The sequence below is a fragment of the Carcharhinus amblyrhynchos genome, chromosome 22 (genome assembly GCF_965287045.1).
Source record: "Carcharhinus amblyrhynchos chromosome 22, sCarAmb.v2.hapA, whole genome shotgun sequence".
Lineage (NCBI taxonomy): Eukaryota > Metazoa > Chordata > Chondrichthyes > Carcharhiniformes > Carcharhinidae > Carcharhinus > Carcharhinus amblyrhynchos.
In genome coordinates, this window is record NC_137345.1 from 45107172 (window position 1) to 45125583 (window position 18412).

The following is an 18412-nucleotide window of genomic DNA, read 5'->3' on the forward strand; positions in this document are numbered from 1 at the left end:
AAGATTCTAAGGAAGATGAAGCTAAATTCTGTTCTTTGGGTTTATTATTGTCTTGAGCACTTGAGTGGCCTACTCTTTGTTCCTATGTTCTTGGTACCCACTTAGTCCTGGTATTATTACATTTAAGGTTTAACGGCAGTCACATTTTTAAATAGGTGATAGGTATTTGTATACCTAGAAATCAGGACAGCTGGGACGCAGAGGTGGGATTAGTGTTGACTATGAGCTTAAGTTAGTAAATATTCCAGCAGAGAAAGCAGCTGTCTGAATTTTAACTTCTTCAATCTGTCGATCTAATTAACACACTTGAACTTAGAATCATAGAATTCCTACAGTGTAGAACAAGGCCATTGAATCTGCACTGACTCTCAGTTTTAAATAACTGGTCATATGATGTGTAAACCTATACAAAAGAGACCTATCGTTTCAACCGTCTCCTTATTTTAACCTGGTTTTCATTCTCAATTCTGACGAGGTTCTATTTCTACTCATCTTTGCCTGCCTTGCAAAAAGGTGATGGTATTCGACTTTCTTCTGAAATGGTTACAGTCTGTGCGATGGGGTGGGATAGCTCTCCCCAATGCCCTGACCAACCTTTTATCACTTAACTAACATCACTACATCAACTTCAAACTCTATTTATTAGTTCTTGCTGTCCAGTCACCCTTTTGGGATGCTCAGAGGTCATGGCAGGTGCTATATAAATGCAAATCTTTTTAGTGCTTCCACAGTGAGAGTGGGTGCTGTGCTGCTGTTAACATAGAATCATAGAATCCCTACAGTGCAGAAGGAGGCCACTCGGCCTGTCAAACCTGCACCGACAACAATCCCACCCAGGCCGGATCCCTCAAAACCCACATATTTGCCCCACAATCCCCCTAATCTGTACATCCCGCGACACTAAGGGACAATTTAGCATAGCCAATCAACCTAACCTGCACATCTTTGGATTGTGGGAGGAAACCAACGCAGACACAGGAAGAACAAACTCCACATGGACAGTGAGCCAAGCCAGGAATCGAACCCAGGTCCCTGGCGTTGTGAAGTAGCCGTGCCTGTCACTGTGCCACCGTGTCACCCAACAGGTTACAAATTATTGTGGATCTCCTTGCAGCAACATAATGGATGGGAAGTTTTGATGTTGGATATTTGAAAGCATTCGGCAGTGTACTTGTAGATTTTGTTCTTCCAAACTTGCGGTTTCTATTTGGAGAAAGAAAATTATTTTGTCCTGTACAAGCGCAGAGTGAATTATTGATTGTTATTGTTGCTCGCTAGTAATAGTACTGGTGAGAACAATTTTAGAAGACAAATTCAAAGCACGTCATAAGAGACATGCTAGGCAACAACCTAAAGCATTAAGTCTGATTTATTTATTACTTGTTTTCCTATATTTTACGACTAATGCTCTGCTGAGTGTGATTATATGCAGTAGTTGTGTTCTCGGGTATGTACAGGGTCAGAAAAGCCCATCTTCAGTTTAACTGTCTCGCGTAGAGTTCATTGAACTGTACAACTGTAATTGACATAGAGTTTACTTTATTGACTCCAGTAAGATACAATTGTATTATCAGGAGATTCTACAAAATTAATTTTCTCAGAGATTAACAAATTGATGTGTCAGGAGTTGGATTTGATTTTAGATTGCTTGGGAGGCTGGTTGTAGAAGTAACCTTGGCAATTAATAATCTGATGGCATATCAGCAATATAAGTATTGCTGCCCTGATGTCTTGGTTAATAAGTGCAGCCCCATTGAGATATGGAGTCATATAATCTTTGACAGACCAGTTTCGTTTGTTGCTCTACGCTGGAACTAACATGTTTCAGTTTGAGCATAGCTGTGACTCCTCTATAGCGAAACAACTTATCTCACTGAATCACAGAATCCTTACGGTGCAAAAGGAGGCTATTCAGCCCATTGGCCGTCTGAAAGAACCTAGTCCTAGACCCCTGCCTGATCCCCTTAATGTTGCACAATGTTTCTTTTGTTAAGGACCCTGCTGATGTTGATTACAAGGCTTTCCCAAAACCTAGAAGGGTAACTTGTAACACCGGCATATTGTTTTTACCTGGTTTAACATAAGGCAAGATATGGAAACCGGTGAGGAAAGGTACAAGCAAATAACCGCGGATCTTGGAATCTGAAACAAAAACAGAAAATGCTGGAAAATCTCAGCAGGTCTGACAGTATCTGTGGGGAGAGAATAGAACAACATTTCAAGTCCAGATGATGCACTGTTGAAGGGTCATGCAGACTCGAAACATTGGCTGTATTCTCTCCACGCACGTGCTGTCAGACCTTTTCCCAAAGCTAGGGAGTCTAAGGGCATAGGTTTAAGGTGAGAGGGGAGAGATACAAAAGGGTCCAGAAGGGCAATTTTTCCACAGAGGGCGGTGAGTGTCTGGGACAAGCTGCCAGAGGCAGTAGTAGAAGCGGATACCATTTTGTCTTTTAAAAAGCATTCAGATAGTTGCATGGGCACGATGGGTATAGAGGGATATGGGCCAAATGCGGGCAATTGGGATTAGCTTAGGTGTTCTTAAAAAAGAAAAGGGCTGCGTGGACAAGTTGGGCCGACGGACCTGTTTCCATGCTGTAAATCTTTGACTCTATGGCCTGCTGAGATTTTCCAACATTTTCTGTTTTTGTGTAAGGTAAGGTTCTGTCTGGTTGTTAACATTCAAATAGAAGAATGTTTATTAACCTAAAAGAAACACACAAGAAAAGCAGTGCAAAACAAAGCTACACTTTGCTAAAATAATGGCTACACACACAGTATCTTTTGGAATTGACTCTATTCCCATTTATCTACGTTCCTGAACTTTGAGAAAAGTTCCTTCTTCCATACCAGAATTCCACACAGTATAACTCTGAGCTAAATCCAGCAGATAGTTACCACCCACGAGTTATCTTTAAGTTTAGGAAGTCTTGTTTCAGTTCAGCGTAGTGTTTCGAAGGTTTTCAAACAGCCACATGGAGGCTAGAATTCTGCTCCTCTGAGAGAGTTCTGCTTTGCCACTGGGTGTTGCTATGGCTGTGACTGTCCACCAACTGTTATCCTTCTCCTGCTAATCCTGCTGTTGATGTAATGTTTTTCTCTTTTGATATTCAATCTAAGTGACTTGCCTTGGACCAGGGTTCAGCATATAAATGTCAACTGTATCCTTATTTCCACTTTGAACAGACCTTCTCTACAGTTTTAACACCTAAAATTCTCGACTTGATTGTTCCCCATTGTTACTTAAGTAAACATATTTTTCCCTGCTGCTGAGCTAATTTACATATTTAAACCTGCCCCCCCACCCCGAGGGCTGCATATGATCAGTTCACCTTCTATTGAATTCATTGTTTTATCCAAAACTTTTAAAACTTTTTTAAGTTCAATCCTTAAATCTCTTCGAAGATCTTGACATTTGCAGAGAGCAATCCAATTTCTTCTTGAATGCCTTGATCGAACCTGTCTCTATCACCCTCAGGAAGACATGAATAATGTACCAGAAGTTTTGAGAGAAACCAGTTTTAGTGAGGAGCTGAAGGATATCAGCATTTAGTAGAGAAATGGTTTTGGGGAAATTGGCGGGATTGAAGGTGGATAAATCTCCAGGTCCTGATAATCTTCATCCCAGAGTACTTAAGGAAATAGTAGATCTGTTGATGGTTATTTTCTAAAATTCTTTGGACTCTGGACTGGTTCCTACAGATTGGAGGCTGGCTAATGTTAGCACACAATTCAAAAAGGAAGTTGGAGAGAAAACAGGAACTATAGACCAATAAACTTAACGTCGGTACCAGGAAGTTGCTAGAGTCCATTATCAAGGATTTCATAACTCAGCATTTGGAAGGCAGTGGTATAATCAGACACAGTCAGCATGGATTTATAGAACAAATCTTTGGAATTCTTTTAAGGATGTAACTAGTAGAGTTGACCAAGGAGAACCAACTGATGTTTAGACTTTCAGAAGGTTTTTGACAAGGTCCTACATAACAGATTAGTATTGCAGATAGTGCCTTAAGCTGGATATAAAGCTGGTTAGCAGATAGGAAGCAAAAAGTAGGCATAAATGGGTCCTTTTCTGATTGCAGTCAGTGACTAGTGGGTGCTGCAGGGATCAGTGCTAGGACCTCAACTGTTCACATTATATATAAATGATTTGAAAGCGGGAACTGAATGTATTATCTCCAAATTTACAGATGATACTGAGTGGGAGGGTGAGCTGTGAGGAGGAGGCAGAGATGCTTCAGTGTGATTTGGATAGGCCGAGTGTGTGGGGATCTGCTTGGCGGATACAGTATAACGTGTACAAATGTGAGGTTATCCACTTTGGTAGCAATAATAGGAAGACAGATTATTATAACCCTGACCGGGTTAGACAGGGTGATTCAGACAGAATGTTCCCAATGGTGGGGGAGTCCAGAAATAGTTTGAGGATAAGGGGTAAATCTCTTAAAACTGAAGTGAGGAGAAATTTCTTCACCCAACCGCTGGTGAATGTGTGGAATTCACTACCACAGAAGTTGAGGCCAAAAAGTTGTCTAATTTCAAGAAGAAATTAGATATTGCTCTAGGGTTGAAGTGGTATGGGGGAAGGAGCATCAGGATATTGAATTCGATGATTAGCCATGATCAAGATAAATGGTAGAGCAGGCTTGATGGGCCAAATGGCCTTTTCTGCTTCTAGTTTCCATATTTCAACCCCAACTACCCTCTGGGCAAAAAATAAAATTGTCTGATTACTTTTGCTCCTTTTGCCAATTATTTTCAATCTGTGCCCTCTACTTCTTGATGCTCTAAGATCGCATTTAAAGAACTTATTTGGGAAAGATTCTGAAAAGAGGTTGGCATTTGTGACAGACTAGATTTGGTGACTTCAGGTGATGAGAGAGAGAGAGAGAGGGAGGAGAGAAAATAGATATCACAGGTGGCACCTCATGACATTGCATCACATAACAGTGGTTTCTCAAATGGATATATATCCTTTGTAATAACATATGGCACTCATCGTGATTACTGAGTATGGGATAAGATGATGGGATCTCCGGAAAAGGTGGTGGGATTTATTTCCATTTTACTGAGAATATTTGTGTGATGGATACTTCATGGAAAGGTTTCAGTCTGTGTATTTCCAAGTGCCCTCTATCAAAAAGAAAGTGGCAATCTGGGTGCCCATGTAAAATATTTTCTGAATGGAGTGTAATCTTATTCTTGATTTTTGTCGTACTGCCTGGAACAAATCCAGTTAATTCTATATTTCAGCTAGTTCCATGATGTAGACATTTGAATCACTTGGTTACATTTATTTAGCCTGCCATGAGGACTTGAAAGAATAATTTATCTGGTGAAACACTGAAAATGAACTAATTATATTTTGCAAGTGCATATAGTAGTATAGATTTATTTTCTTGTTCAGAGCTGGATTAAATAACTAAAACAACAGAAGTGTTTTTCTTGAATGTCATTTCTGGGAGTTTTTTTTGTAGAATAAATGTCCCAGTGATTGGGGAAATATTTTGAGGGCACCTACTGAGTCCCAACAGTGTGAAAATAATCATTAAATGCCACTGAAATTATAGACCAGTTGATGTAATCAACCTTGACGACTACATCAATGTCCAACTCCTTCATGATGTTTTTGTGATTTTTGACTACTGATGAAATGAGGAAAACAGCCAAGGCCATTCAGCCCATTGAACTTGACCCTTACTTGTATTTCAACTATTCCAGCTTATACTATAAGCTGGAACTTTAGTCCCTGAATATTTTTGACCTCTGTCTTAAATGGGAGACAGTTCAAAACCTTTTTCACCCATTCAGTCAAGAAAACCCTTCCTAAGATTTGTTTTGAACTTTGCTCTTTGGTATATTTTATATTCCCTTTTCTTACTAATATAAATATTACTTCAAAAATTAATTATGATTTATATTAAGTGTACAATTTAAAGATCTGTGTTTTTCAAACTATATAGTACTATTTCAAGTAATGAGAAAAAGCCTGTTCAGGTCAATTGGTGTCCTTTATTATACTAATTTATTCTGCTTCTGTTCCTGTTCGTGCAATGTGGTCCATTTAAATGCTGCAGTAACCTTGGAGCCTGCAATTAAATGAGGGCGTGCAGACGTTCATTGCTAATTACAATAGCTATGAATAATTCTACAACGTAGATCAACACTGCTAATGAATTCGTCTCTATCGCTAACTTTACATCATCTGTATGTTTTCAGTAAAATGATTCATGTTTTTCTCCCCCAGGTACCTTCATCACCTAATGAGTTCTGTTGCAGAAGCTTATCCTGTAAATGTTAAGTTGCCGTAGTTTATCCCCACCCCCCCATCATGGCTCCCCTCCATGTCACAATAAATCTGTTTCACTGGTGACAGCCAGGAAATAATCGATTTTGGAGAAAAGATAGAAAGCGTTCACTGGAAATTAAAAAGAGAGAGGCGGTGGATTAATTTTTCAGATGACACCTTTTGAAAGCAGTGACAGAGAAAGACAGCAAGGTCCCAGAGGCTAGACATTTACAGACCTGTCAAAGAACCCTTATCAATCCAGCAGGAAAGTTCCTTTGCTTCATCAAAGCAAATATTCTTCCCTAAAAGTATTCTGGGAGCTGATGATTGTAAAGTATAGAAGTTGAAATATTTGATGGATGGGATCACAATCTCTGTCCTCAATATTTTACTGCAATGGCAGAAATTTCAGAATTTTACAGGTCAACATCTTAGATGTCAGTCTCAAGTGTTTTGTTGATCAAATGCTGAAAGACGTGAAGGTCAGTGCAGACCACTGCAGATCCATTGTATGTATATCCTATCGCACTGGGAAATCCAGGATGCTGTATCCTTCTTGGATAACCAAGTGCATATGAAATTCTTGAGGAGTGGCTGGAATCATTGTAGAACATCTCAATTCTTGAGCATACAGGACAGCACAGTGGTTAGCACTGCTGCCCCACAGCACCAGGGACCCAGGTTCAATTCCTGGCTTGGGTCATTGTGAGGTGTCTGCACGCTTTCCCTGTGTCTGGGTGGGTTTCCTCTGGTTTCCTCCCACAGTCTGAAAACGTACTGGTTAGGTGCATTGCCATGCTAAATTCTCCCTCAGTGTACCTGAACAGGTACCAGAGTTCAGCGACTAGGAGACTTTTCCAGTAACTTCATTGCAGTGTTAATGTAAGCCTACTTATGATTAATAAATTAACTTTACATTCCATAACAAGGTCACCACTCAGAAGGTGGTGGACATGAGGGAATGTGTGACTACCAAACAGGTAGAAGGATGACCTAGGCAGAGAAGGAATGTCCTAAGCCAGTGACTCTCTCACTAGCCTGTTTTCAGCTGTGAATGCTGGAGAGGGTGATGACCATCGGGAGAAAGGCAGAAGAAGTTAAATTCCCAACACTGTGGGAGATTTGACTGCAGAGGGGTGGAGGGTGAGGAGGGTTGGAGTAGAAATGCTGTATTCTCACAGGATTCAATAGTTAAAGGAACAAACAGTTGTTTATGTAATCCCCAATGTCATTAGTGAATGGTATGTTGCCTCTCTGGTATCAGGGTAAAGAATAGTACAAAACTGGTGAAGGACATTCTACAAGGACAACAGCTGGAATTTGTGGTCCAATTTGGAACAAATGACGTAAGTAGCTAAAAGTATTGCCTGAATCATGTGCTGAAACTGGTGAAAGAATAGTGAGAATCCAGGAATGATGCAGAAAGATTAGACAATGAGCTAGAAAGTGTGCTCCGTGGTTCATGGATTCTGTGCTGGTGGTCTTGGTACGAGAGGAGTAAAGGAGGAGACAGATCCTCTTCCCTCAGAGGGACAACAAGTACAAGAAAGTAAATAGGAGCAGTTAGCTGTTGTAGTCATTGGCAGCAGGCCAGTCACAGTGATGTAAGAAACTTGATGACCTTATGTGAATGGTCAAGGTCAATGCATCTTCTTCTGCTGAATTGTACCAATTGCACCACTAGCCACACTTTTCACGCACCTTCACCTGACTACTGAGAGTATCAACCAAGATTCATACCTCATATTCATAGCCACACTTCACCATTGTGTACTTGGCAATACTGCATGACTCTCACTCTCATCTCACAAGTTCTACCCATTGTCAGCTATTGCACAGGCACACACCGCCCAAATGCATTGCACCACATTCACTGACAAGTTCCCTCTTGTGGGACAAGATGGTCTGTCATCAAGCAATTAGCAATAGGCACTGAGTGTTGGTCTAGCCAGTAAAGGTCATGTTACATGAATGATTTTCCCTTCCTCCATGGGAGGGGCTGGCACAGATGCATGTGACACTTCATGGTGGAGACTGTGCTGACCATTATTGAAGTGCCATTACTAAGACAGTAGCAAGGCTGAAACAATTCTGGGTGACTATATATTGTGCCTAATTCTTTGATTTGATTTATTATTGTCACATGTATTAACATAAAGTGAAAAGTATTGTTTCTTGTGCACTATACAGACAAAACGTACCGTACATAGAGAGGAAAATGAGAGAGTGCAGAATGCAGTGTTACAGCCATAGCTAGGGTGTAAAGAAAGATGAACTTAATGCAAGGTAGGTCCATTCAAAAGTCTGACAGCAGAAGGGAAGAAGCTGTTCTTGAGTCAGTTAGAGTGTGATCTCAGACTTGTATCTTTTTCCCGATGGAAGAAGGAGGAAGAGAGAGTGTCCAGGGTGCATGGGGTCCTTAATTATGCTGGCTGCTTTGTCAAGGCAGTGGGAAGTGTGGGCAGAGTCAGTGGATGGGAGGCTGGTTTGAGTGATGGATTGGGCTACATTCATGACCTTTTGTAGTTCCTTGAGGTCTTGGGCAGAGCAGGAGCCCATACCAAGCTGTGATGCAGCCAAAAAGAATGGTTTTTAAGTTGAGAGGCATAGCTGACGTACCAGATTTCCTTGGTCTTCCGAGAAAGTAGAGCCGTTGGTGGGCTTTCTTAACTATAGTGTTGCCAACGGGGGGGATCTTGGTGATCTGGACACCTAAAAACTTGAAACTCTCAACCCTTCTTACTTCATCCCTATCAATGTTGACAGGGGCATGTTCTCCTTTATGCTTCCTGAAGTCTGATGACGGTCTCCTTCTTGTCATTGTTTGAGATCTGACCCAGTACGGTGGTGTTGTCAGCAAATTTGAAAATCGAATTGGAGGGGAATTTGGCCACACAGTCATAGATGTATAAGGAATATTGTAGGGGGCTGAGAACACAGCCTTGTGGGGCACTGGTGTGGAGGATGATCGTGGAGGCCTATCCTTACTGATTGTGGTCTGTGAGTTAGGAAGTTCAGGATCCAGTCACAGAAGGAGGTGCCTAGGCCCAGGTCATGGAGTTTGGAGATAAGTTTCATGGGAATAATAGTGTTGAAGGATGAGCCGTAGTCATAAGAACATAAGAACATAAGAAATAGGAGCAGGAGTAGGCCATCGAGCCCTTCGAGCCTGCCCCGCCATTCAATAAGATCATGGCTGATCTGTCGTGGCTCAGTTCCACTTTCCCGCCCTCTCCCCATAACCCTTAATCCCCTCTCTTATCAAAAACCCATCAACCCGCTTCTTAAAAATATTTAGCGAGGCAGCCTCCACCACTTCAACGGGCAGAGAATTCCAGAGATTCACCACCCTTTGAGTGAAGAAGTTCCTCCTCAACTCCGTTCTAAACCGCCCCCTCCTTTATCTTGAGGCTGTGCCCCCTAGTCCTACTGTCTTTTTTGAGCGGGAAGAGTCTCTCCACCTCTATCCTATCCATCCCATTCATCATCTTATACGTCTCAATGAGATCTCCCCTCATTCTTCTAAACTCTAACGAGTACAAGCCTAGTTTATTCAGCCTCTCCTCATAGCTCAACCCCCTCAACTCCGGTATCAGCCTAGTAAACCTCCTCTGCACTCCCTCCAAGGCCAAAATATCCTTGCGCAGGTGCGGCGCCCAAAACTGCACACAGTACTCCAGCTGCGGCCTCACCAATGCCCTATACAGCTGCAGCAAGACCTCCCTACTTTTATATTCAATCCCCCTCGCTATGAAGGCCAGCATCCCATTCGCCTTCCTGACCACCTGCTGCACCTGCAGGCTGGGTTTTTGCGACTCATGCACAAGGACCCCGAGGTCCCTCTGTACCGTCGCCTGCTGCAGTTTTTCGCCACGTAAGTAATAGTCCTTCCTACCATTCTTCCTACCAAAGTGGACCACCTCACACTTGCCAACATTAAATTCCATTTGCCATTTCCTGGCCCATTCGCCCAGCCTATCTAGATCCTTCTGCAGACTCTCCACACCCTCCGCACAATTAGTCAATAAACAAGAGTCTGACATAGGCGCCCTTGTTATCTAGGTGTTCCAGGGTTGAGTGCAGGGCCAAGGAAATGGCGTTGGCTGTGGACCTGTTGTGGCCTCACCTCAGGTCAGCCCTCATACCACAGTTTATGATTGATAGCCTTGAGGGCGCAGTGTGTCTGACCAAAGTTTACTTATTGGTTTACCTCAGTGATCTCCAAATAGTTGATCGCAATCGACAAGATGCTCCTGGAGTCTCAAAGTTGGTTGTCATTGGCTGCGGGACTCGGGTTTCTCATGATGATGAGCTAATCAGCTTATTGACTGCCGAATTGCAGGCACCAAAACGTGGACTAATCTGGCTGGAGACAAAATGTTGAGTGAGGAGCCGGGACCGTGAAGGGGGGCAAAAACGTAACCATTTCCACCAGGAATGGGACAGTGAATTTATTTTCACAAACGTCAAAAGCAAGACCATTTGTTCAGAGTGTAGCTTTGGGTAAAGAGGTAATTTGGAATGGCATCACAAGGCAATGCATGCAAAATTTCAAGGAAATTTCCCTCTAAACAGCACCATTCAGCCAAAAAGAAGTTAAAGCTCAACAGCTACTCTGTCAGCGCCTGTGGCAAAGGCAAGGCAGCAAAAAGGCGCCTTTTCACATTAGCCATCTGCTGCCAAAACATAAACTGTTCACCGATGGCGAAGTTATCAAGGCAGCGATGATGGTTGCTGCCGACACTTTGTTCAAAGACTTTAAAAACAAAGATAAGATTATGACAGCCATCAAGAGCATGTCATTTGGTGCTTTAACAGTAGCCAGAAGGGTGGAATTGTTGTCCGAGGATGTGTCTCTGCAAATACATGATGTGGAGTTGCCGGCGTTGGACTGGGATAGGCATAGTAAGAAGTCTCACAACACCAGCTTAAATCCAACAGGTTTATTTGGTAGCACGAGCTTTTGGAATGTTGCCCCACTCACCTGATGAAGAGGCAATGCTCCGAAAGCTTGTGCTACCAAATAAACCTGTTGGACTTTAAAGTTTATTTATTTGTCACAAGTAAGGCTTACGTTAACGTTGCAATGAAGTTACTGTAACATGCCCCTAGTTGCCACAGTCCGACACTTGTTCAGGTCAATGCACCTAACCAGCACATCTTTCAGAATGTGGGAGGAAACCAGAGCACCTGGAGGAAACCCATGGGAGCAACATTGGAGATTCCACACAGACAGTGACCCAGGCTGGGAATTGAACCCGGGTCCCTGGCGCTGTGAAGCAGCAGTGCTAACCACCGTGCCACCCCTCTGGTGTTGTGAGACTACTTACTCTGCAAATACACCAAGACTTAGTAGGCTGTGAATATTTCTTGCTGCAGTTTGATGAGCCAGTAGACATGATGGATATGGTCCAGCTGATTGGTTTTTGCTCACGTGGCGTTCGAAGATGCGACAACAAAGTAGGACCTCCTCACCCTGTTGTCACTCAGAGGACAAGAGGTGAGAATGTCTACAATGAATTTAAACAGTATGTGACTGAGGGAAACATTCCGATCAGGAAACTGGTTTCAGTCACAGCTGATGGTGCACTGTCGGTGCTGGGTGTCAACGCAGGCTTTGTTACACTTTGCAGAAATGATCCTGGATTCCCCTCCTTTGTCACTGTATTATCCACCAATAAGTGCTAGAGAGCGAGGTTATTCACTTTTCTCATGTAATGACAGATTGTCAGCTCAATTCATTGCAGAGCTCTGCAGCATCGCTTGTTGAAATTGTTGCTTGAGCTTGATGCCATCTACGGTGAGCTAATCCTTCATAAGAACAAGGAGCAGGAGTCGGCCATCGGCCCCTCGAGCCTGCTCCGCCATTCAATAAGATCATAGCTAATCATTTTGTGGATTCAGTTCCAATTACCGCCTGCTCACCATAATCCTTAATTCCTTTACTGTTCAAAATTTTATCTATCCTTGCCTTAAAATGAGGTAGCCTCAACTGTGTCCCTGGGCAGGGAATTCCACAGATTCACAACCCTTTTGTGTGAAAAAGTTCTTCTTCAACTCAATCCTAAATCTGCTTCCCCTTGTTTTGAGGCCATGCCCCCAGATTTAGTTCCACCTGCCAGTGGAAACAACTTCCCTGCTTCTATCTTATCTATTCCCTTCATAATTTTTTATGTTTCTATAAGATCATCCTTCATTCTTCTGAATTCCAATGAGTATAGCCCCAGTCTACTCAGTCTCTCCTCATAAGCCAACCCTCTCAACTCCGGAATCAACCTAGTGAATCTCCTCTGCACCCCCTCCAGTGCCAGTATATCCTTTCTCAAATAAGGTAATGTTCATGCAGGCGTGAGGTGATTAAGTCGAAGGAAAGGCCTCCAGAGATTTTTAGATCTGCCTGAAATTGTCATTTTAAATCAAGAAATGAGGTGTATAACGAGTTGCCGGATAACGTGTGGTTGCTAGACTTGGCGTTTCTTATGCACAAGAGTGCAAAGTTGAATGAGCTGAACTGCAGGGGATGGACTTGTCACACACAATCAGTGCATTGAATATGTTCAACAGGGCCTGTGCCCCCAGTTAAAGAACAACGTTACCGAGCACTTCCCAAATCTGGAGAAAATCCAACAACAGGGCAAACAGGCTTCCATCCAAACAGATCCCGTGACCATCTGAACAAATTGGAAAAGGAATTTCACAGACAATTTCGGGATGGAACAAATCATTGTTTGTCTCCAAATCCTTTTCTTCAAGTGGACGTTGGAGAACTGACAGCAACATTTCTGCCAGTGTTTGAGCGGAACAGTGGACTTGATGTGGAAATAATCACCATGCAGAATGACATAGAACTGAAAGCTAGGTCAAGGGCCAAGGAGTATGGGATTTTTTTTTGTTAGTCAAGTGGGCTGGAAGCAAAGAACCACTGTGCCATGTAAGCCAATATTGGGGCGGTTGGTCAAAGAGCTAGCTTAAGGTATGTCTTAAAGTGAGAAAGGAAACTAAAGAGATTGAGGAGGAAATTCCAGAGCTGTAGGGCCAAGGCCACTGAAGATATGGCGATCAATGGTGAAGTGATTAAAATTGGGGATATTAAAGATGCCACTTAGATGAGCATGTCTGAGGATTTGGGGAACGGTGAACATGACAGAGATTGGGAGGGCCAGGGCTAGAATTATAGAATCATGGCAGTGCTTTATTGGGGGCCAGTGTAGGTTAGGGGGTGATGGGTGCATGGGATTGTGCAGGCAACACTCTGACTTCCAGTTTGTGCAGAGTATTATGTGGAGAACTGACCAGGAGTCTGATGGAACAGTGAAGTCTTGAGGTAACAAAGATGTGGATGAAGATTAGATCAGCCAATGAATTCAGTGAGGCAGCGCCAGGCAATGGAAATAGGCAGTGTTTACTGATGATGCAGATATGCTGCTGGAAACTCAACCCAGGGTTAGACAGAACACCAAAGTTGTGCATAGTCTGGTTTAGCCTCAGACAGTTGGCAGGGAGAGAGGGGGATGTTAGCCAGGGAACAGAGTTTGTCGTGGAAACTGAAGACAATTGCTTCAGTCTTCCTAATATTTAACTGGAAGAAACTTCTCATCCAGTTACAGGATATAGAACACGCAAACTAATAAATTAGCAGTTCTGCTCTGCTGCCCTGCAAGAGGGAGGGTAGAATATCATTCCTTGTGTAGCACTCTTTGAGTAATGTTCCCAGCATTGCTAAATAGCCGGAGGTATGTGGAGGCAGAATGAGGTGACTGTGAGGCTAAGTGTGTTAAGTTGAGGTAGAGAATTTTGAAGTTAAGTGGAGGGTGTATTGCTGGACAAATGATGGGGATGTTGTATATTGAGTAGTATGAGACATTGTTGCTGTGGTGGGTAGGAGATGCCATATGCAGATGCATTCACTGATTTTTGACCATTCACAGGAGATTATTACACTACTTGTGACACTGTTTCAGAGTCCTTGGGTTCACACTGCAGAAGCTGATCTTCCTGGCCCACCTACTCTCACTGAGATCCCTTGAGAGCCCCCTGGCTTCTCTCTTCCTGAGCAGCTCCACCAGTGTTGCATCTGTCATCCCAGAACCCTGTCCGCTCTGTTGTTCCACCAATATTATCCAGAATCACAGAAACCCCACAGTGCAGAACGAGGCCATTCGGCCCATTAAGTCTCCACCAACAACAATTCAGTCCTATCCCTGTAACCCCATGCATTTACCCTCGCTAGTCCCCCCTGACACTAGAGTCAATTTATCATGGCCAATCAACCTAACCCATACATCTTTGGACTGTGGGAGGAAACCAGAGCACCCAGAGGAAACCCACGCAAACACAAGGAGAATGTGCAAACTCTATACAGACTGTGACCCATGGCTGGAATCGAACCCGGGTCCTTGGCGCTATGAGGCAGCAGTGCTAATTGCTGTGCATTTAATGCAACTTCCAAGCGACACACTGCCTTTCAAAGAGCAGGCTGACTGCAACTTTAATCGTGATATTGTGCTACTTCTGCACACATGCTGATCAGGTTATTTTTGACAGCACTCAAAAATCTGGTGATCAGAATGCGCCAATAAATCAGAAAGTCAAATTGCAGTGACAGTGGAGCTGCTTTCCAGTCTGTGATGATCTGTTTCACTCTGCACCTCCGCTCTCCATGATGTGAATTTGAATATTACTTTTAGCTGCAGGCATGGAATTAGTATGTGTGAGATGCTGAAATTGGGTTTGACAGTCCCCTCAGGTGATTTACATTGCTAGTTGTTTTTATATAATGCAGCCGTATCTGGAATCCTCATTTTGCATTCTCCAATCAATGATTCAGATTGTGCTGGGTTAAAGGTTTGGGAGCCTGGAGTCCCTCCTGAGACCGGAAGGAACCAAGCTAGTTTTCAGTCGTAGAACTGATGCTCAGATCTCTGCTTTATTGCTCTTTCCAGTGTGGGTTCCTAGTTTATTTTGTGTTACTGCTGTAAGTTATTTTTCTGTACACAAGAGTTTTGTAAATATTACTCGAAAATACATCTGATGTTTTTATTGGGAATGCTTGATGTTAGCATTTTCAATAAGGACCTTTTCATTTCGGTGAATCCCTTCAAGTAAGTTCTATAACACGTCTGAGCCCCCGGTGGACTGGAATCTTGCTGTCCTTTTCCTGTCTGTCGCCTCTATATTTTTACATCTTTGAGACAGATTTTGCATATCCAGGGAAACCACTGCATATGTGCAATCTTGCACCTTTTTGTTTGAAAGTTATAAGCTATGACAATATTATTTCCAGACAGCTGGGGTCTAACCAGCAAGCTTAAATCTTTAGCCTGACACAATTGTCCCTGGAGGTCACTGGTAATTTTTTAAGGTGCTAACCATTCTTTAATGCATGTAAGTAGTCTCACAACACCAGCTTAAAGTCCAGCAGGTTTATTTGGTAGCACTCACCTGATGAAGGAGCTCTGAAAGCTCGTGCTACCAAATAAACCTGTTGGACTTTAGCTTGGTGTTGTGAGACTACTTACTGCACCTACCCCAGTTCAACGCCAGCAACTCCACGTCATTAATGCATGTAAGCCAGGGAGAAGATGAGGATTAGCTGAGAAGTTTTTGTAATTCTATTGGTTCTGATGATACTCTGCACTTGCTTTGCAGGTGGGGAATTATAAGCGCTCAGTGAAGCGTATTGACGATGGACACAGGTTGTGCAATGATCTTATGAACTGTGTCAATGAACGGGCTAAGATAGAGAAATCCTACTCTCAGCAGCTGACTGACTGGTCTAAAAGGTGGAAGCAACTCATTGAGAAAGGTATGTGAACTACTGGGCTCAGTTCAGCATCTATATGTTATTAAATTGTAATGTAATTAAAGATTGCAAAGTATTTTCAGTTGTACTAACACTGTGGGGGTATAAGTACATGTCTGGATTACAAAAGCTGAATTGCTTTGCTGCTGCTACCCTTTTGAACCAAATGTAACTTTACAATCTAATGTTATTTAAGAAGAAAGCAGATGAAATATTTTCCCTTCAGATTGTGGATCATAACCAGCCAGTAATGTATGTTCTCAGTTGAGTTTCTGCAACAATGACTTGGTCAATGACTTGCCCAAGACTGCAAGGAACCTCAAAAGGTTGTGAATGCAGCCCAATCCATCACGTAAACCAGCCTCCCATTCATTGACTCTGTCTATACTTCCCGCGGCCTCAGCAAAGCAGCCAGCATAATTAAGGATCCCACACACCCCAGACATTCTCTCTTCTACCTTCCATTGGGAAAAAGATACACAGGTCTGAGATCACGTACCAGCCGACTCCAGGACAGCTTCTTCCCTACCTTGCATTAAGTTAATCTTTCTCTACATCCTAGCTATGACTGTAACACTACATTCTGCACTCTCTCCTCCTCTATGAATGGTATGTTTTGTCTGTATAGTGCGCAAGAAACAATACTTTTCACTATGTTAATACATGTGACAATAATAAATCAAATCAAAATCTAATTAACGTTATTAACAATACTTCAAACTGAATAATCACAAAGGGGAGAAAATCCCTAAAAACAAGTTCACCGGGACAGTAATGGGAATTGATTTAGTAAATTTTTGCATTTTTTTTATTGTAAATATGGGATGGTACTTTGAATGAGAGTCCTTTATCCTGATTATTTTCTTTTCTATTACAGTTTAGTTTTCAAGACATAATTCCTCTGTAGCTAGGGTAATTTTCTTGCCGTAGCTAAGAGGAACTGAAATTAGAATTAATTTTCACTTTCAGTCTTCTAAGATTACGGCTGGCACATTCGTTTCACATCTGGCATTTGCTCCTTGCCTGGCATTGAGCTGTGGAGTGTCTGAATCAATATCCAGGCTGATCACAGCATAGCTCACTGGCAGCTGTCTGGATACACACACTGGGTACCTTGGGATCTTTCCCAGACAACAAGCCAACTTGGCAGCTTTCAATTAGACTGCTTTTTAATGGTGCAACTGAGAATATCTTCTCCGGGATGGCCTTTTCCTGTCTCTTTGCCCCCAATAAACTGAAGGAAATAAATCTATCTGAATCTTCTCTATCTGACTTTGATTGTGATCTGCCAAAAACTCCTCAGAGTCTGGTTCCAGTGGATTGGAAGGTGGCAAGAAAATAACAAACTGCTATTCAAGAAAGGAGGGAGAAGGGAAACAGGCAACCACATGGAGTCAGCCTTCTCTTGGTCAGGAAGCTGCTGGAATCTGTAATTAAGGAAGTGTCAACAAGACACTTGGAGAGTCATAATATGATTAGGCTGAAAAAATATGGTTCTCCAACATTACTCAGGCCAAATCACTCCATAATTGCACATTCCTATAAATATATCAGATAGGAAATAAAAGCATTTTACTCATTTCAATGCAAGCAACTGAGGAAAATTCATTTGTTGACAAATAATTCATCATTTGCTCAAAATGGGATTGAATTAAAAGGGAAAGAGATCCATTCATAAAGTAAAGGAATTATTCTATTTAAAGCGCCATGCAATGGCTGCAAAGCATCAATTAGCCTCTAATATACTGTGTAAAGAAAGATATTTGCATTTTGATAGCACCTTTCACAATCTCAGGATGCTCCGAGGGCACCAGAAGTTCAGTTAAAAACTTTGTGTGGCCCTGTTGCGATGTAAGAACCGTGAGAGCTAAGTTGTGCATGGCGAATTCCTGCAAACATCAATGTGATAAGTCTCTAGATCATCTGTTTCGCAATATTGAAAAGTATTGGCCAGGATACCAATGTCACGGACGGAGGGAGCAGACAACCCTTGGTTCAGTATCTCATCCGAAAGATGGTCCCTCCACCACAGCACTCTGTTATTTTTGAGTGTGTTATAGAGCAGCGGTTTCCAAACTCCGATCCGGATGTGGCCCACGGGCCGTGGTTTGGAGACCCCTGTTATAGAGTGAAGGGGAAGAAGTTGGAATGCTGAACAAGAACACACCAAAGGATATAAACTTTCATGTTGCAATTCACAGTACGGTGGAAATGCACAGGAAACAATTTCCCTGTTGACCTGGGAAACCTGCCTGTGCTTTTAATTAGTATATTTGTAGCCTTGACATTGATGTCCTTTCAACCTGCTGACTATATTT

General features: G+C 42.6%; 1 protein-coding gene across 6 annotated transcripts in view; it reads left to right on the top strand.

Moving 5' to 3' along the window:
- The window catches only part of pacsin1b (protein kinase C and casein kinase substrate in neurons 1b), a 239756-nt gene that overhangs the window by 184442 nt on the left and 36902 nt on the right, over nucleotides 1-18412 (top strand). For all 6 annotated transcript variants that reach the window (XM_080210232.1, XM_080210233.1, XM_080210230.1 and 3 more), the window contains exon 3: nucleotides 15941-16097. In XM_080210232.1, the coding sequence (XP_080066358.1) occupies nucleotides 15941-16097 (157 nt within the window). The remainder of the gene's footprint in view (nucleotides 1-15940; nucleotides 16098-18412) is intronic.